General features: G+C 46.8%; 1 protein-coding gene across 2 annotated transcripts in view; it reads left to right on the plus strand.

The window, feature by feature from the left end:
* RPS6KB1 (ribosomal protein S6 kinase B1) overlaps nt 1-21,211 on the plus strand; it is a 446,354-nt gene that overhangs the window by 352,110 nt on the left and 73,033 nt on the right. For both annotated transcript variants that reach the window (XM_069226434.1, XM_069226435.1), the window contains exon 13: nt 7,509-7,616. In XM_069226434.1, coding sequence (XP_069082535.1) covers nt 7,509-7,616 — 108 coding nt within the window. The remainder of the gene's footprint in view (nt 1-7,508; nt 7,617-21,211) is intronic.

Consider the following 21,211-nt stretch of genomic DNA (forward strand, 5'->3'; position numbering starts at 1 on the left):
GTACTTTCTGTGCCTTCTTCTCTCTACTTTGAAATAGTATATACAGAGCCAACTTCCTACAGGAGGACTTAGAAAAACGGTCGTGCAAGACCCAAACCAGACTGGAAGAACCCAACAGTGACTTCTGACAGAAGAGGACCTGCAAAGGAAGGGGACCGAGTCCAGTTTGTGATGGAGTGTCTGTTATGGCAGGAGCCTCTACCCACCCTTCTGTTGATGCAGGACCAGGTCAACGGGGGAATATGATGACCAGCTGTGCAGCGCAGGAGGTGAAGAGGAGTACCTGATACGATGAAGATGGTGTCCCACGTTGGCTGTCGGGTTGCAATGGGTCACTGGTGCCGGAGAACCACCAACAAGCCTTGCCAAATGCAAAAGATGAAAGAGTTGCAAGGCTGAGGAGGACCAGCAAGGCCCAGGTGACTCGACCCAAGATGGTGAGTCCGGGGTGACCCTCAGCAGTCGAGAGTCACGAGAAGCAGTCACAGCTCCCACAGGCAACCCACTGGCAGCAGGCACAATAAGGTGCAGTGGGGCCCAGTTAGCACACCTGGAAAGGAGTCCCACGCCGCTTGAGCAGCAGAGGTGAGACGCTGCTTAGCAGGAACCAGTGCTAGGGGCCAGGGCTACACGGAGCCTGAAGATCTCTAGGAGCATGAGCAAACCAGGCTTGGTAGCTTCAAGAGTCACAGTGCATGTGGGTACTGTCCTGCAAGGAGAGAGGCAAGGACTTACCTCTTCCAAGTTGGGCAGCTGGCAAAGAGGACCACTTCAGACCACCACCTGTGATGCAGGATCCACGCAGTTCCGAAGTAGAGAAGATCCACGCAGCTGGCTGTCGTTGCAGTTGATGCCTTCAGAAGCAGGGGATTGACTTCACTCCCATGGAGATTCCTTCTTACTTTTTGGTGCAGGCTGGAGTCTCGTTGACTTCAGAGGATGCACAGCTGTGGAAATGCTGCAGTTTCTGGAAGGAGCCGAAGAAACAATGTTGCAAAGCGGAGTTGTCACTGGAGTTGCAGATTTTCTGTTCCTGAAGAGTCCATTACGGTTCCACTGGCCAGAACGTGAAGTAAACGATGCAGAGGAGTTCTGGTGGAATCTTGCACATAGAATCTGAAGACCCACCCAAGAGGGTGACCACCTATCAGAAGGAGGCTGTGACGTCACATGCCTGACCTTACCACTCAGATGCTTCCAAGGGCCCCTGCCCATCTTGGATTCAAAATGGCAGAATCAAGTGGCCACCTGGAGGAGCTCTGGACACCAACCCTGGGGTGGTCACTCCCCTTTCCTTTGTCAGGTTTCATGCCAGAGCAGGGACCAGGGGTCCCTGGACTGGTGCAAAATGGTTTATGCAAAAAAGGCACCAAATGTGTCCTTCAGAGCAAACCGGTGGCTCGGGGAGGCTACCCCTCCCAAGCCCTGTCACGCTTATTTCCAAGGGAGTGGGTTTACCTCCCTCTCCCACAGGAAATCCTTAGTTCTGCCTTCTACCTGAGCTGGTCAAGCAGCAGGAGGGCAGAACCCTGTCTGAGGGGTGGCAGCAACGTGGGCTGCCCGGAAAACCCCAGACGACTGGTAGGAGCAATACTGGGGGCCCTCTAAGGAGCCCACAGAGTGCATGGAATCATACAACCAATACTCGCACCAGTATTGGGGTATGATTCTGACATGTTTAATACCAAACATGCCTAGGTTCACCTATACCATTATGTAGCTGGACACGGGTAGCGTGACCTGTGTCTAGTACACAAATAAAATGGCTTCCCCGCACTTACGAACACCAGTGCGATGGAACTGGAGTTTGTAGGGGCACCTCTGCTCATGCAGGAGTACCCTTACACACAGTTACCTGCAACCTGCCATCTGGGCTAGGAAGGCCTACCACAGGGGTGACTGGTGACCTGTAGAGAAAGGGTGCATGCACGATTTAACACAGGCTGCAATAGCAGGCCTGCAGACACGTTTTGCATGGGGCTCCCATGGGTGGCATAATACATGCTGCAGCCTGTGTGGAACCGCTGGTGCCCCAATGCCCTGGGTACCCAAGTACCAAATACTACTGACTTGTGGGGTGTGCAAAGTACTAAGCAACCAAATGTAGAGGGAAAGAGCACAATCAATGGGGTCCTGGTTAGCAGGTTCCCAGTGAAAACAGTCCAAGCATACTGATAGCAGGCTAAAAGTGGGGGTAACCAGGCCACTAAGAGGGTACTTTTCCTACAGGGTGACAACTGAATCTACTATTGTTGAACTCTCACCGAGGTGTCCTTACTGAAGACCTTATTTCCTGAACTGCTAAAGCTGGTTAGATTCCATGAATACAGGGTTGAAGATGCTGAAGGCAGGATGCATCACCACATCTTAAGTATTGTGGGGATTCCAGAGCCAAAAGAAGGCACTGATCCTGTGACATTCATCGAAGACTGGAGTGAAATAGCTTTGTGGTCTAATGGACTTCGTAACTTCTTTGCTGTTGAAAGGACTTAAAAGGTATCAAATCACCTACAGAGACTAGGAGGATTACCCAGACCCTTCATAGCAAAGCTGCTTCACTTTAGAGACCAGGACACTGTTCTGAGGGAAGTCCAGGGAAAAGGGACCTATACCAATTGAAAACTCTAGGGTGATGATTTTCCCTCTTTACACTGCTGCTATCCGACAGCCCAGCTCATTAGCTCTGCCACACTTTACTGTTTCCGGCACTCTTAAAGCTTATAGTAGATGGTCAGTCTTTGTTGAGTTTTTTTTCCCCCACTTTTCCTGGGAATGAGCGAAAAAGTGAGTCTGACAAAAATCCGCTCTCGGGACATGATCAGAAAGATGCCTAGCCAGGAAGACCAGGAATTGACGACTCCTACTCCTGCAGAGATGAAGCACTGGCCTCTGCAGCAGCTCTGACTCAGATGGCTCATTGTTCAGTCAGTGAAAAAAGCAGCAGTAACACCAGCAACGATGAGGTGATCTTGCGTGCCGGATTCATGGTGCTGGGCAACGAACTGACTGGCATTATGCTGTGGCTTTACGGATGATTTATGAAACAAAATGTCAGCAACCTGCATAAGCTTGATGCCTAGACTCTCCCTCAAACTTGTTTTCCTCTTTGCTTTACCTAAAAGAACGTGGCTGCTGAGGCAGCTCCATGCTTAATTTGTTTACTGTACTTGGGAACGTCCGAGAGGGAAGCTTCCACTTATTTCAGGTGGCGCCAGCACACTAACTTTTGCTTCTCTCCATGTAACCCACCCCTTGCTCTGCGCCACAATGTATTTGTTTTCTGTTTACCGATGAGTGCTACATGGCCTACTGCAATGCAGGGTGAACAGTTTGTTGTTAGGTTTTGCCAGTTAAACACCCTGACCCAGGGGGCTTAAACCATGTTTTGTTGCTGTATGAGGTCCATTCATGTAGTTATCACAAATGGGACACTTGTAGATACTACATGACTGTCTTTTCTGCAATGCAAATCACTACTTAGACGACACAGTCGCTAATATAACAGTCACCTCCATGGTGACAGACAGTCTTAGCTTTAGGGTAGAGTACACAACAACCAGGGGTAAGGCGTATGACACAAAGCACAACCAGGTATACCTTCATAACCGTGAATATAAGGGGCCTGGAGAATCCAACCACCAGACATACCATACACACTTCTAAAATGATGTGGACTGTGTGGTGCTTGTACAAGACCTGCATCTCATGCTTAAAGAAGGCACAAGACTTGGGTATGCCTTCTAAGCTTATACCCATGGGGTAGCGATTTAGGTAGGTCTCCGGGTCCCCTAAAAATCACAGAAAGTAAAGTGGATAAGCACATGTGTTATGTCTGTTTGACAGATTAGCTGGCAAAGCACTATACATAATTATCTTGTACACTCCTAACTTGGGGGTAGGTGCCATTCTAGAATTGAGTGGGCACACCGATTGCCTGATACCCTCAAGATCCATTCATAATTGGCAGGGACTTTAATGCTATTCCTGATATAGACGTAGATTGGCTGCACCCACTTATCCATGATACCCCAATTAGGAAACTGGTGGAAAGACTTACATTAAGGGCCACGGGCTAGGGACTGTTGGACTGCTGGAGGGCACTGTACCAGTTACAACAAGAATACTCTTATTATTCATCATTCACGTTTTCGCCATATCCGCATTGATTTATTCTTTGCCACTCCCACCCTGACTACTCTCATTCTGGGGATGGAATACATAGCTGTAACCTCTTCCTGATGACAACCCATTGTTAATGACTTTACAATGGGGCGATGGAGTTGCTCAGATACATACAATGTGGTTGCACACCTCCATGCTTGCTGACTCCTTGTTTAAACAGACGCTTGGGAAGGAGATTATGCATTATATATTTTTTTTAAACAAACACAGGCAGCTTTCCCGACCCCCCCTCATGATTTTATACACTTTTAAAGTATGTGGGATATTCCTGAAATCTAAGATTGGGTTTTGCAAGTTCCTACCAACACAATTTAAGGCCATAGAACAAGAGATGACTCCTACAGAACGAGCAATGACTTCTTAACCTGATTTAGAGACTCAACTGGTGCACCTACAGGGCTCACACAAAACTAAACAACTGGCTGTGTCTTTTTCATTTCCAAGATTATCTCACCCATAGACACACTAAGGGAGGCAAGATTGGTCACCTACCTGCCTGGTTGTTCCAGGCTGAGATACCATACTAATAAACCAGTTTGCACCACAAATAAGGCCAGATCACTCATACTAAGATAGTTATAGTCTCCTTTGCTACATACTGTTGCATTCTATGTGCCACTCCCATGACACAACCTTGATGCAGGTAGATTGCGCTCTGCAAGAGGCATCCTTAACTCTTCCAACTAGAGAGTAGGGGGTAACAAGCTTGAACTTCCTCTTCAACCAGAGGGGGGTGTACTAGATTTATCACAGATGCACACTTAAAGAACGCCAGGCAGCAGTGGGCTACTTCTGGAGTTCTACATGACATTCCAGGGTGAATTGATTCCCTCTTCTGATGAACCTATATACAGAAGCCTATACCAGGTGACAACTGCCTTCGATCACAAAAGAAGCAGTGGATGTGATGTTGCAGAATGCGGGCCATTCCTGCTGGAGGTTGGCTCTTTTCCCTCTTTCAAATTTTAGGGAAGGCACTGCCCAACAGAATCTATAAGAAATTACCCTACCTGATTCATCAAGACCAGAACATGTTTGTCCCAGACTGTAGTACAGGCCCCAGTGTCCAACCTCCATTCCATGTCTTGATTAGTGTTGCTGCATACCGAGTTGGTCCTGGCTTTCATAGATATAGAGAAGGCTTTTTGGGCTACCATGCTGAACATGGGGTTTGATAGTGGCGTTATAAGATGGGCACAATATATCCGTAGCCAGAGTGAAAGGGTTGGGATCTCTATACTTGGCCATACATATAAGCGTGTCATATGTGGACATCATGTTGTTATATATTCAAGACTGTTCCTCAGATCTGCCAATACTTCTCGAGGAGCAATACTGATACAGGGCATATTCTGGCATGCACATGAAAGCTGCTAATTAACAGAGGAGGGGACTAGCTGATTAGCAGCCTAAACGGTCATGGGGCTTCCAGTAAAATATACAATCTTCAGATATTTAGGTGTTAGAGTCTACAGAGACCAACAAAAAGTACAGGGCAACCTTGGGAGGATGTTAACATCAGCAAGAGCTTCTGTAGGCTGTTGGTGTAGAGTTCAACTATCTATAAAGGGGAGGGTTACCTTTGTTAAAATGGCGTTACTGTTTTGTTTTTTATTTATTTTTTGCAAGTATTACCCTACAGTTGGCTCCTCATGTGTTTTTCAAGAGTTTACCTCACTGTTGATGGAACTGGTATGGTGGACAGAGAGGAGGGTGATTTTAGACACACTATATCTCCCAGTGCATAGGAGAGGTCCAGCAGTTCCCTACTTTGATTCTTATTATCTGACTGCTGAAGGCTAGATTGATTTGGAATGTTTGATTGGGCAGTAAGTCCTTAAAACATCCATTCCTGAAGGGTAGACTGACCCCATGGAAGTAGGGGGAATATGTAATGGGTCCATGTAATTGCTGGCAGTGCGGTACAACTGGCACTGCTTCCTGCACCATAGATCAAGCCCGTCCCTCCTTATGCGACCAAAGTTCCACTTTGGCAGTTTCCCTGTTTTTTTTGGTTAGCGAAAGGCACAAATAGATGCCCCAGGACTTGGGTGGGCATAACCACATTGGAAGCCCTATACAGTACAGGTCACACAATGTCTGTTGCCAAATTCCAGCAAGCATATGATCTCCCCTGAGGACAGTTTCCAACACATGGTATATTAACCAGAGCCTTGATGCTCACCTGGAGAGGAGGGTGGGAAGGAGCAACCAATAGATGCATTCACTCACCAGTTGTAGACATTAGAAATGGTAGACAGTTTATAACATTGGTTTATAAAGCTATAAGAGCCACCATACTCAAATTGTTGGCTTCTCTGAGAGCCAAGTGGGACATTCCACCTGCAGACATGTAATGGAGCCAGGTCCTACAATATTTACTTCATGTCTTGATAAATTGGATGAGCTTAAGGCAGGCATTTGTTTGTTCACAGAGCATACTTGAATCCTGAGTGCATTCAAGTTATGGTATGTCCTCGATGTAACAAAGATTGGGGCTACATTTTTGGGGCAGGAGGGTTGAGGGAATATGGTCTGGTCCTGCAGGGATGTGGAGTATTGGTGGGAGGATCTTATGGCCCAGTTATCAGGATGGATGGGGAGAAAAGACATGTCTCAACCCAAACGTTGTCTTTTGATGCTCATGATAAGAGCCAAGGTAGGCAAGTCCACCACATAGTTTATACACCTGCCTCTTGCCCACATCAAACAGCCAGGAAATGGAGAGTTTCTTCGGCCCATATCTTAAAGAGATGGAGTAGTGATCTATACAAATATGCCAAGGCTGAGTGATTTTTGCCTCATTGGCACATCAACCAGGCCTACATTGGAACTCAACTGGGAACCATACCTACATATTATCCACCCTAAATCCGACAAGAAGCTGCCTTAAAAGAACTCCCTCAAATCTGTCTGGTGTAGCTGTGGTAGTTACACCTCTTGAACATGTCTGACACACCCTTAGCGCCTGTGTGAGTCAGGGAAATGTAATCAAGGAACAAATACACCAGCAACTTAATCTTTCTGCAGTCTTTGTGTTCAACTATCCCGAGACATGAGATTACTTGTACCTGTTGGCTGATGATGTTTGATGGGGGATTAAGCAGGAAGGATTATCATGTTTTTTTTTAAATTTTCTATTTTAACTGATTTATAAAAATGCCAATAGTTAAGGTTAATTTTAAAATATCATTTGAGGTTGATTGTGATGTTCCACCAGCAGGTCGTCATTAGCAATGTAATGAAAAATTGGTTGACATAAAAATATTTAATAACATCTAAAAAAAAAAAATTAAAATAAAAGTGACTATTTTTCTTCCCTAAAGCAATCCGAGGAAGATGTGAGCCAGTTTGATGCAAAATTTACACGCCAGACACCTGTTGATAGCCCAGATGATTCAACTCTTAGTGAAAGTGCCAACCAGGTCTTTGTGGTAAGTTACATCTAGAACATGTGTAATATTTACAGCTCTTACATTACTTTCTTTAGCATCACAAGCTGTAGCTAGCATAATTTAAATAATGATTTAAAAGCAAAAGGGGGAATCAGTTAAATTGAGCATGTTGGTTGGGTTGCATGAACATTTCTATAATCAACTTTATCATTTTTTTTTTTTTAAATGAGTATTGGAGATTTAGAGGTTTTCTTCCCAGTGCTCCTCATTTGTTCTATTAGACCAGACCAACATCCAGCAGCCTCCTAGGTACTCTTTTTCTGGTTCTATAGTATAAATATATTTCAGCTTTTTGTGAAGGATCCCATGCTATATCTGCATTAAACATCTCTCCATTATAGCTTGTGTTTGTAGAATTGATCTGGGTTTCTGCCGTCCTCCACCAGATTTATAAGCCACCTTCTCATTTTGCAGCAAGAAATGTCTTCTAGATCCATATGCTGTGCATAATTCTGTCAGCAGTGTTTGTAGTCATTTTATTTTTCTCCAGTGGGTGTTGATTTGAGCCGAGTGTATGACTCACTATGACGTCCACATTAAGTCTACAATGCACAAATGACCATCATATTAGATTATTTTTTTGTGCCATTAGGTTCAGATGTGTGCATGCAGAGCTCCAAAGCAAATTAGATGTTTCCTCAAAAATGTTATACAGCAGCTAGAGGTCTAACATTGCTGAAATGAGGAGGCATTTTTTGAAAGTAGTAACCAGTATCTTTTTCCATGTGCCAGCCTTTTTTTTTTTTTTTTTTTTTTTCTTTTCTTTTTAGTGCTGTGGATTTTCCTTTACTCCAGTATTGGGACTTTCATAGATTCACATGCTTGAATCATTCCCCGTCATCGAGATGAGAGTCCCCCGGTACATTAAAATAGCAATGTAGAAGCAACTATAATGAAAAAAGCCCAAAGGCTTTTACCTTAGTAGTCTATCCTTGTCTCTGAGTAAAAAGGACCAAACCCATGTCTCAGCCAATCAGGCTTCCCCTCCTTCGAGAAGCTCCATTCCCTCAGATTTTATACCGCACGCCGTGCTAGGGAGTCTCCACTGAGCTCTACTCAGTCAACTCTGCAAAGATCCATTTCTAGTGCTTTTTCTACCAGAGAAAGAAGATTTTTTCAACAAGTAAGACTTCAAACTTTTTCCCCGGCCTAGGAAAATCCTATTTTCTCAAAATTTCAACATGTCAGACAAGGAAAAGAAAAGCCTTTTTAGAGCCTGCAAATCCTGTGGAAAGAAGAGACTTCATTTTGAGAGTCCACACAAGGACTGTATTTATTGCCTCTATCCTGATCATGTAGCAAAGGACTGAAAGGTACGCAGAACATTTTCTAACAAAACCCTCAAGGACAGGGAGGGCAGGCTACCTGATTTGGCTACAGAAATTGAAACCCGGATCAAACCGTGTTTCTGGTTCTGATAGTGACGAGTCAGCTTCTTCATCAAGAAAGTTCCACAAAAAGGGCAGATCTCCTCAAGCTCATCATTCTGAGGATCCACCTAAAAAAGCTTTCAAAAAGACCAAAGAAGTGTCTTCTAAAGCTTACAGTCCTTCCATTTCTCCTCACAGGAGTTCTGCATCATCCAAAAGAGACTCTAAAGAGTTCTGTTTCCTCAGAACCCAGTAAAAAAGCCTTTTCTGAGCCTCCAACGCCACCTCCTGTGGTAAAACACACTTTCAAAAAACCATCTGGAAAAAGTGCAACAACAACACCGTTGAGGGCAGCGTCACAGGGAGTGTATACGGCCTCATTGTTGAGTGATGCAACATCAACTACAGCAGGTTCTACTTCAACAATGGTTACCTCGATGATGTCCTCGTCGACAGATTTTTCAGTCACGCTGTCGACCATCAATGTACTCATCGCTTCTTCTCCGTCGACGAAACTGTCGGTGAGACCATCGTCGACGACAACACTATTACTGTCGTCAACCGCCTCGTCAATGAGAGTTTCACCGTCGTCGCAGCTGACTCCATTGACGACGTCATTGACGATACCACCAACGACGGTAAAAAAAATATAAAAAATCTTAATTGCTTTTGCCATTGCTCACATCACCAAGTAAGGTATCATCATTGGTACCTACACAACTTTTAGACGAGGAGGATTCAGAGGATGAGGGCCCATTTGGGATTGCACATAGTCCTTCAGAACTTCATGTGAAGTGCCAGGACTTGGAGGAGGATATGCAGCATGATCCCCAATCCTTTTAACCGCAGACACAGCACTATCCTTATCAAGAACAAATGGTCCCTTTGCCGGGACCCCCTATAGCAGACTGACAATTGATGATAGAGGACTACAGAAGGCGATTTCCGCCGGCCGGCTCGGAAGTACAGCAACCATATTTGCCACCTTCTGTGCCTCTTCCTTCCACTCCTATTCTTCCGGGGGTACCACCATGAGGAGGACCACCACATACACCCATATCAGTTCCGACACAAGATCTGTCAACATCGGACGAGGACAGAGAGGAGGGAGAATTGCCGGATGCAATAACAAAGTGGGATGATTACCAAATTACTACTACATCTTCACCTTCCCCGTCCCAATAGATTCCCCTCCCGGTGACATCAGAGGTTTTCACAGTTTGCTAGAAAGAGCTGCGAAGAGGTTTGAGCTGCCCATGCCAACAAAACAAATGGATTGTTTCCTTTATGAACCTTTTCAAAAGAGTATAAAATCAATGCCAATAGTAGACTATATATGGGATGAAGGCATCAAAGTGATGAAAAACCCGGCTACCGTCACTCCTGTCATGCCTCGTCTAGACAAAAAATATAAGGCACCTGACGACTCTCCGGCCTGCCTCACGAGACACCCCAAAGCTACTCAGCGTGGGTCCAGAAACCCTTTGGCACCAATATGTGCTCTGCCAGACAAGGAGGGTAGAAGACTGGATAATATAGGGAAACCTTTCTCCTTGATGTCTTTTATGATAAGGGCCTCTAACTTCTTGGCTATAATTGGCAGGTACGACAGGCAATTGTGGTCAGACATTGCTCCCTACTTAGATCAACTACCAGAGGAATCAAAGAAGGAGGCAAGAAAAATCTTGCAGGAAGGTGAAAGGTCTTCCGCTGAGGTTATAGGCTGTGCGATAGATATTGCTACCACGGCGTTTCGGCAGCTGGCAGGCGCGACTGTTTAAGAAGGCAGGATTGGCTCCGTGCAACTTCTTTTAGACCGGAGGTTTAAAACAAGATTCTAGACTTGCCTTTTGACGGAGAAGCCCTCTTCGGAAAACATATTGACGACGCTCTTCAGTCCTTAAAGACCGATACGGACACAGCCAGGTCCCTTGGCACACTACAGTTTAGAAGACCGCGCTTTCGGGGTGCTAGAGGTCGGGGGTATTCATCTTACCGGGAAGGATTCCACCAATACAGATACTCCTCTGTCTTCGCTGCGTCTCAGTCCCTTCGTCCTCAGTACCAACAGAGACTGCCTCGGCAAGCGGCATATTCGAGAACAGCGCAAAGGGGAAGAGCAGGACAACAAGTGAAGGACACAGGACTCAGGCAATGACTTTCTAGTGGCTCCGGCTACGTACATTTCCTCGGATGCAAAAATAGGGGAAAGGATTTCCGACCACTTTCACAATTGGCATAAAATTACATCAGACCAATGGGTCTTAGCCCTGATTCAATTTGCTAATACTTTGGAATTCCTGCAGGTTCCACCTGCAAGACCCCCCCTCCCTTCCACAAATGGTGAAACACTTATATCTGCTCAAACAGGAAGTTGAGTCAATACTCCTCAAGGGAGCTATAGAGAGAGTTCCACATCAAGACAAAAAGAGGGTATTTTATTCTCGGTTCTTCCTGATTCAAAAGAAGTGGAAAAGTTGGCGCCCAATCTTAGATCTCAGGGATCTCAATACTTATCTCAAGAAGCAGTCATTTCATATGATTAACTTAACAGATATCCTGTCCCTTCTCATTCCGGTAGATTTCATGTCCACACTCGATTTGCAGGATGCATATTTCCATATCCCTATACACCCTTCTATAAGGAAATGCCTCCTTGGCATGGTTACCCCCTGACTTTTTGCCTTTGCTGATGCTATGTTTTGATTTGAAAGTGTGCTGAGGCCTGCTTACCAGGTCCCAGCACCAGTGTTCTTTCCCTAACCTGTACTTTTGTTTACACAATTGGCACACCCTGGCATCCAGGTAAGTCCCTTGTAACTGGTACCCCTGGTACCAAGGGCCCTGATGCCAGGGAAGGTCTCGAAGGGCTGCAGCATATCTTATGCCACCCTGGGGACCCCTCACTCAGCACAGACACACTGCTTGCCAGCTTTTGTGTGCTGGTGAGGACAAAACAAGTAAGTCGACATGGCACTCCCCTCAGGGTGCCATGCCAACCTCACACTGCCTACGCAGTATAGATAAGTCACCCCTCTAGCAGGCCTTACAGCCCTAAGGCAGGGTGCACTATAACCATAGGTGAGGGCACCAGTGCATGAGCACTGTGCCCCTACAGTGTCTAAGCAAAACCTTAGACATTGTAAGTGCAGGGTAGCCATAAGAGTATATGGTCTGGGAGTCTGTCAAACACGAACTCCACAGCACCATAATGGCTACACTGAAAACTAGGAAGTTTGGTATCAAACTTCTCAGCACAATAAATGCACACTGATGCCAGTGTACATTTTATTGTAACATACACCCCAGAGGGCACCTTAGAGGTGCTCCCTGAAACCTTAACCAACTACCCGTGTAGGCTGACTGGTTTTAGCAGCCTGCCACACTCGAGACATGTTGCTGGCCACATGGGGAGAGTGCCTTTGTCACTCTGTGGCTAGTAACAAAGCCTGCACAGGGTGGAGATGCTTATCACCTCCCCCTTGCAGGAGCTGTAACACCTGGCGGTGAGCCTCAAAGGCTCACCCCCTTTGTTACAGCACCACAGGGCATTCCAGCTAGTGGAGTTGTCCGCCCCCTCCGGCCACGGCCCCACTTTTGGCGGCAAGGCCGGAGGAGATAATGAGAAAAACAAGGAGGAGTCACTGGCCAGTCAGGACAGCCCCTAAGGCAACCTGAGCTGAAGTGACTCTGACTTTTAGGAATCCTCCATCTTGCAGATGGAGAATCCCCCCAATAGGGATAGGAATTTGACCCCCTCCCCTTGGGAGGAGGCACAAAGAGGGTGTAGCCACCCTCAGGGCTAGTAGCCATTGGCTACTGCCCTTCCTGACCTAAACACACCCCTAAATTCTGTATTTAGGGGCTCCCCTGAACCTAGGAACTCAGATTCCTGCAACCTAAGAAGAAGAGGAATGCTGAGCTGAAAAACCCTGCAGAGAAGACGGAGACACCAACTGCTTTGGCCCCAGCCCTACCGGCCTGTCTCCAACCCCCCCCCCCCCCCCCACCCCCCACCACCTCCTGAAGAAACTGCTCCAGCAACGCTTTCCCCAGGACCAGCGACCTCTGAATCCTCAGAGGACTGCCCTGCTCTAAAAGGACCAAGAAACTCCAGAGAACAGCGGCCCTGTTCACCAAAGACTGCAACTTTGTTTCCAAAGGAGCAACTTAAAGACAACTTAGTTTCCCGCCAGAAGCGTGAGACTTGCAACTCTGCACCCGACGCCCCCGGCTCGACTTGTGGAGAAACAACACTTCAGGGAGGACTCCCCGGCGACTACGAGACCGTGAGTAGCCAGAGTTGCCCCTCCTGAGCCCCCACAGCGACGCCTGCAGAGGGAATCCCGAGGCTCCCCCTGACCGCGACTGCCTGACTCCCAGATCCCGACGCCTGGAAAAGACTCTGCACCCGCAGCCCCCAGGACCTGAAAGATCGGAACTCCAGTGCAGGAGTGACCCCCAGGAGGCCCTCTCCCTTGCCCAGGTGGTGGCTACCCCGAGGAGCCCCCCCCCCCCCTTGCCTGCCTGCATCGCTGAAGAGACCCCTTGGTCTCCCATTGATTCCAATTGAAAACCCGACGTGTGTTGGCACACTGCACCCGACCGCCCCCGTGCTGCTGAGGGTGTACTTTCTGTGTTAACTTGTGTCCCCCCCGGTGCCCTACAAAACCCCCCTGGTCTGCACTCCGAAGACGCGGGTACTTACCTGCTGGCAGACTGGAACCGGGGCACCCCCTTCTCCATTGAAGCCTATGCGTTTTGGGCACCACTTTGAACTCTGCACCTGACCGGCCCTGAGCTGCTGGTGTGGTAACTTTGGGGTTGCTCTGAACCCCCAGCGGTGGGCTACCTTGGACCCAAACTTGAACCCCGTAGGTGGTTTACTTACCTACAAAAACTAACAAATACTTACCTCCCCCAGGAACTGTTGAAAATTGCAGTGTCTAATTTTAAAATAGCTATATGTGTTTTACTTGAAAAGTATATATGCTATTGTGATTATTCAAAGTTCCTAAAGTACTTACCTGCAATACCTTTCATTTGAAGTATTACATGTAAAATTTGAACCTGTGGTTCTTAAAATAAACTAAGAAAATATATTTTTCTATACAAAAACCTATTGGCCTGGAATTGTCTGAGTGTGTGTTCCTCATTTATTGCCTGTGTGTATGTCCAACAAATGCTTAACACTACTCCTTTGATAAGCCTACTGCTCGACCACACTACCACAAAATAGAGCATTAGTATTATCTCTTTTTGCCACTATCTTACCTCTAAGGGGAACCCTTGGACTCTGTGCATACTATTCCTTACTTTGAAATAGTGCATACAGAGCCAACTTCCTACACCTTCCCACAGGAAATATCTGATTTATAGTAGCCAGAGAGCATTTCCAGTTCAAAGTGCTTCCTTTCGGACTGAAATCGGCCTGAGAATTTTTACCAAATGTTTGGCTCCAGTCGCAGCCTTCCTCAGAATGCACAACCATCAGGTCTTTCCGTATTTGGACGATTGGCTCATCAAGGCCAAGTCCAGATCTCAGGCACTGAGGTCGACATGCGCCTGCATGGAGCTATTCACAAATCTGGGCATAACCGTCAACAGCAACAAATCAGCTTTCCATCCCTTAAGAAGAAAAACATTTCTGGGGGCAATATTGGACAAATCCACCAACAAGGCAACTCCTACAGGAGCGAGGGGCTGAAAAAGCTCATATCCCTGGCCAGGCTCCTGCAAAAAAGTTCACCTCTTCAAGTCCCTGTTGGGAATGATGTCGTCCTGCATTCCATTGGTACCCTTGTCGTCTCAGAATGCGACCCCTCAAAGAACAGCTGACCTTCAGTGGACACAGTCCAAGGGATGTTTCGACGATATAATGAGGATAACGAAACCCATGATATTGTCTCTGGCTTAGTGGACCCAGGAGTCTGAATTGTCGGTGGGACTATCTTTTCTCCTCCAACCAGCTCTGTGGGTGATCATTACCGATGCATCTCTCAAAGGTTGGGGAGCCTTCCTTCAAAACTTACAAGTCAGGGGCAAATGGAAGCCACATCAGAGGTCTTTTCACATCTATTACCTCAAATTGAAGGCAGTCCGCCTAGCGCATTGCGCTTTCCTTCCAAAGATAAGTGGCTCATCAGTACTCATTCGGACGGACAACACTACAACTATGCATTTTTTCAACAAGTAGGGAGGAACAAGATCTCTCCTCTTATCGAGAGAATCTCAACTTATTTGGGACTGGTCCATCAGTCACAAAATAAAACTTTGAGCAGAACATGTCCCAGGCGTTCAGAACGTCATAGCAGACTCTCTGAGCAGGTCAGTGTCATCAAATGACGAATGGGAACTGGATCAAGGAGTGTTAAATGGAGTTTTCTCCCTATGGGGAATACCAAACCTGGACCTTTTCGACACCCCACAGAATGCAAAATGTTGGTTCTTTGCAAGTTGGGATCACCACCGGGATCTTGGGGGAATGCGTTTTTGATGGCATGGTCAGGAATTTATGCTTACGCTTTTCCTCCCATTCCCCTCATACCGAGAGTACTGGCAAAGATCAAGAGCGAACGCTGCAGACTTCTCCTGATCGCTCCAGCATGGCCTCAGCAGTATTGGTATACAGAGCTGCTTCTCCTCTCAGAGAGCCACAGCATCCCTCTTCCAGTGATGCCGTCCCTACTAACAATGAGTAAAAGGTCAAATTCTCCACCCAGATCCAGCTTCACTTCACTTGCCAGCCTGGCTCCTGAACACCATGAGTTTTCTCACCTAACTATTTCTTCGGCCTATAGAGTCATCCTCACGAGAGCTGCAGCTGACAGTACCAACAAATGTTATCATCTGAAGTGGAAAAGGTTTTGCCCATGGTGTACACGGGCTCAGGTACATCCTTTCTCCATCGCTGGAGCAGATATTGCCTTATCTTCTCTATCTGGCCAGATCAGGTCTGGCAAACTTTTCGAATAGAGTCCACTTAGCAGCAATTTCCCGCTATAGACGTAAGGACAACGCACCTCCTTTGTGGTCCGCAAGGGTCAAAAGACTATTTCTTAAAGGGATGTTTCGATCTTTCCTACCAGTTAGGCCTCCTCCACCATCGTGGCAGCATAACCTGGTGTTGTCCCAATTAATGAAGCCTCAGTTTGAGCCGATTCACAAGGCAGACTTAAAATTTCTATTCTGGAAAGTCACTCTCTTTCTCGCTCTTACCTCAGCCAGAAGAGTGGGCGAGATCCAAGCATTTACTAGCCAAGACCCTTTCTTACAGTTCAAGAGAGACAGGGTAGTCTTATAAACAAATCCAAAGTTTATACCTAAAGTTCCTTCTGATTTCCACATTAATCAACCGGTTGTGCTAAAGTCGTATTTCCCAAATCCTTCAACACCGGCAGAACAGGCTCTTTATTCATTGGATGTTAAGAGGTGTCTTAAATTTTATCTGGATAGAACTAGGCACTTCAGAAAATCAAATCAACTTCTCGTGGCATTCAGTGCTCATAGAAAAGGCCACTCAATGTCCAAGCAGGGGATTGCAAGATGGATATCGCCTCTGCTATTAACTATTGTCATATAGCAGCAGGAAAACCTTTACATGGACCAACTCATGCACATTCAACAAGGGCAATGGCCGCATCCACGGGGTGCTCTTCGCAGGACTGCCCGTCCAGGACATTTGCAGGGTGGTAACCTGGAAGTCAACGGATACTTTTGCAAGGCATTATTGTATGGAAGAAACACCGCAGGGTGATGTGGCGGTAGAACAAGCGGTATTGAGACATTTATTCCAGTAACGGTGAGCTGTTGTATTTTCTTTCTTTCTTTTTTCCTGCCAGCACAGTATGTTTTGCGCACATTGTATAGCATTCTTTTCTTTCTTTGATACAGTGATTTTCTCTTTGCATAATAATTGCTTATTTAATGTTTTCTTCTCTCATTCATGGTGATGTTTATTTCAGTGATTGTGGTGATACGTATCTTACAGTGTGCCTCATTACTGCTTGCTATTCTGATTCAAGCATGTGAATCTATGACAGTTCAAATACTGGAGTAAGAAAATTAGTCACTTAACTGTAACTGTAGTTCTCCAGTATTGGAATCTTTCATAGATTCACATGCGACCCTTCCTCCTCCCCTGGGAAGCTCACCGTTATTTGTTCTCTTCAGATACTTTGGCACCCGTGCTTTGGAAAATCTGAGGGAATGGAGCTTCTCACAGGAGGGTTTTAGAGGGAGGGGAGGCCTGATTGGCTGAGACTTGGGTTTGGTCCTTTTTACTCACAGACAAGGATAGGCTTCTAAGGTGAAAGCCTTTGTGCTTTTGTCATTATAGTTGCTTCTACATTGCTATTTTAATGTACAGGGGACTCCCATCTCGACAACGGGGAATGATTCAAGCATGTGAATCTATGAAAGATTCCAATACTGGAGAACTATAGTTACAGGTAAGTAACAAATTTTCTTTTCAAAAGATTTTAATTCCCCTTTACTATAAAAAGTAAATACAATCATCATTCAGCAGTACAAAACTTTTAATACATTCTGAGCTGTACATTCTAGAATGACGAGCAAGGACTGACAGCAAAGATGCTATTTGTTCATTTCTGCAAAAAACACTGAGGTTTGCCTAGGTGCTTGTGACAATAATTACAGCTTGTATGACATTGTTCTTGCCGCACCTCCTAAATTGTGTTGGGCCTTTGTGGTCATCCTTAGCTTCTGTAAGTGGGCCTATCCAAGTGCATATGTTTATTCATCCACCTCAACCACCTATTCCTGTTCAGGTAACGGAGGCTCTCCAGTTTTCGTAACAGCAAGGCGAGACCCTAGTACAGTATGGCTTGAGTATATTTGTTTACAGTATGTCCTTGAAAATATGAAGGAAGGCTACCTTGGGAGACAGGGGATCCTGCAAGTGCATCACTCATGGCTGCATAGTAAATATTTACTTCCAGATGCCTGTATCATGGGTCATTCCCACTTCTGAGTGCCATCGTGGCCAGTCCATGGAAGGGTCTCTATAGATTTTCTGAAGTTTCTTGGGTTTACTAAAATTGTATTAAAGATATTTAAACTGAATTGGGCGAAACCTGGCTGAAATGGCCAATTCGGGGACGGACAGTTTGCCATCCTGCCATTGCTTTTCAGGGCACACATTTCTCCCTCTCATGCCACCCACAGTACCAGGAATAAGCTTGTAACATTAATGGCTGAAGTAAGCACTAAAGCCTCTTACCTTCTGTGGACCCCATCAGCAATTTAACCTCCAAATGGTTGAACTTTGCTATGGGCTCGGTGTCCCTCAGATAAGGGGGATTGCATATTGTGGTTGAAGGTAGCGGAAGTATTGGGATCTTTGCAGTTGAAAATCATTCTGCAGGTCCACAAATGTGATGAGGTGTGACTGGGCTAAATAGATGAGTTTCCACTCGTGAAAACCCCCTGTGGACAAGACCTGCTCCATTAGAGTTTCTACCCATTGTCCTCTACCCAGGCAACTTACCATCCCATTGAAATGCCTGAAGCGAATCTCCCTGCACTTGAAAAACACATTTGGTGACCAGGAGATGACTGTGTAAAATAAGCACACATTCAAGAAACGTGAAGGTAATTCTCACTGTAAGGAAATGCATCCTTGGCATGGTTACCCCCAGACTTTTTGACTTTGCTGATGCTAAGTTATGATTTGAAAGTGTGCTGGGACCCTGCTACCCAGGCCCCAGCACCAGTGTTCTTTCCCTAAATTGTACCTTTGTCTCCACAATTGGCACAACCCTGGCACCTAGGTAAGTCCCTTGTAACTGGTACCCCTGGTACCAAGGGCCCTGATGCCAGGGAAGGTCTCTAAGGGCTGCAGCATGTCTTAAGCCACCCTAGGGACCCCTCACTCAGTACATGCACACTGCATCAAAGCTTGTGTGTGCTGGTGGGGAGAAAATGACTAAGTCGAAATGACACTCCCCTCAGAGTGCCATGCCAACCACACACTGCCTGTGGCATAGGTAAGTCACCCCTCTAGCAGGCCTTACAGCCCCAAGGCAGGGTGCACTATATCACAGGTGAGGACATATGTGCATGAGCACTATGCCCCTACAGTGTCTAAGCAAAACCTTAGACATTGGAAGTGCAGGGTAGCCATAAGAGTATATGGTCTGGGAGTTTGTTAAACACGAACTCCACAGCACCATAATGGCTACACTGAAAACTGGGGAGTTTGGTATCAAACTCCTCATCAGAATAAATGCACACTGATGCCAGTGTGCAATTTATTGTAAAATACACCCAGAGGGCATCTTAGAGATGCCCCCTGAAAACATACCCGACTCCCAGTGTAGGCTGACTAGTTTTTGCCAGCCTGCCACACACCAGACATGTTGCTGGCCACATGGGGAAGAGTGCCTTTGTCACTCTGTGGCCAGGAACAAAGACTGTACTGGGTGGAGGTGCTTCTCACCTCCCCCTGCAGGAACTGTAACACCTGGCGGTGAGTCTCAAAGGCTCGCCCCCTTTGTTACAGCGCCACAGGGCATCCCAGCTAATGGAGATGCCCGCCCCTCCGGCCACTGCCCCCACTTTTGGTGGCAAGGCTGGAGGAGATAATTCGAAAAACAAGGAGTCACCCACCAGTCAGGACAGCCCCTAAGGTGTCCTGAGCTGAGGCGACTCTTACTTTTAGAAATCCTCCATCTTGATGGAGGATTCCCACAATAGGATTAGGGATGTGCCCCCTCCCCACAGGGAGGAGGCACAAAGAGGGTGTAGCCACCCTCAAGGACAGGAGCCATTGGCTACTGCCCTCCCAGACCTAAACACCCCCAACCCCCTAAATTCAGTATTTAGGGGCCCTCAGAACCTAGGAAACTAGATTCCTGCTACCTTAACAAGAAGGACTGCCCACCTGAAGCCCTGCAGTGAAGACGGAGACGACCACTGCTTTGGCCCCAGCCCTACTGTTCTGTCTCCCAACTTCGAGGAAAACTGCAAACAGCAACACATCCGACAGGGACCAGCGACCTCTGAAGCCTCAGAGGACTGCCCTGCCGAGAACAGCGGCCCTGTTCAACAATCTGCAAATTTCTGCAACAAAGAAGCAACTTTAAAGACTTCACGTTTCCCGCCGGAAGCGTGAGACTTTCCACTCTGCACCAGACACCCCGGCTCGACCTGTGGAAAACAAACATCTCAGGGAGGACTCCCCAGCGACTGCGAGTCCGTGAGTAACCAAAGACGACTCCCCCCCCCCTGAGCCCCAACAGCGACGCCTGCAGAGGAAATCCAGAGGCTCCCCCTGACCGCGACTGCCTGTAACAAGGGACCCGATGCCTGGAACCAACACTGCACCAGCAGCCCCCAGGACCCGAAGGAACCGAACTCCAGTGCAGGAGCGACCCTCTGCCTAGCCCAGGTGGTGGCTACCCCGAGGAGCCCTCCCCTGTGCCTTCCTGCATCGTTGAAGAGACCTCCGGGTCTCCCCATTGCTTTCAATACAAAACCTGATGCCTGTTTGCACTCTGCACCCGGCCGCCCCTGTGCCGCTGAGGGTGTACTTTCTGTGCCTGCTTGCCAACAGTCCATCATACCTCATTATCAGATGTCAAAATCTAGATGATGATGATCACTACCAGTACAACTATTACTCAGCAGGTGTCCAAGTGGATACTTCGCATTCTGAATATGGTGATAGAGACACCTCCATACTTATGCCACGGTCATTGGTAACAGGTCTTCAAAACATGTTGGATGACTACTATAAAAGGTTTCCACCCTCAGTACCAGCAACACCGGTCTCGCAACCTTATGAACTAGAAACAGGACCACAGACTCCTGACTCTACCCATCCGGGAACGCCACTCAGACCAGATATAGACATGCCTTTCGGCCAACCACCTCAGGATGACCCTCAGACTACATATGAGGAAAGGGAAGAAGGAGAAATACCAGATGCCACACTTAGTGAGTGGGTTGAATATTTATTAACTACTCCATCGCCACCTTTTGCAGGACCCGTAGAGACTCCTGAGGATATAGGAGGGTTCTATGACCTAATGGAGAGAGCAGCTAAACGCTTCGAGCTGCCCATCCTTTCTAGGGAGACAGATTGTTTCTTATATGACTTTAAAGAGCCAACAAAGAAATCCATGAGAGTCATACCTATCGAAGATTTTATATGGCAAGAAGGCCTGAAGGCGATGAAAAATC

Source organism: Pleurodeles waltl, chromosome 3_1 (assembly GCF_031143425.1).
Source record: "Pleurodeles waltl isolate 20211129_DDA chromosome 3_1, aPleWal1.hap1.20221129, whole genome shotgun sequence".
NCBI lineage: Eukaryota > Metazoa > Chordata > Amphibia > Caudata > Salamandridae > Pleurodeles > Pleurodeles waltl.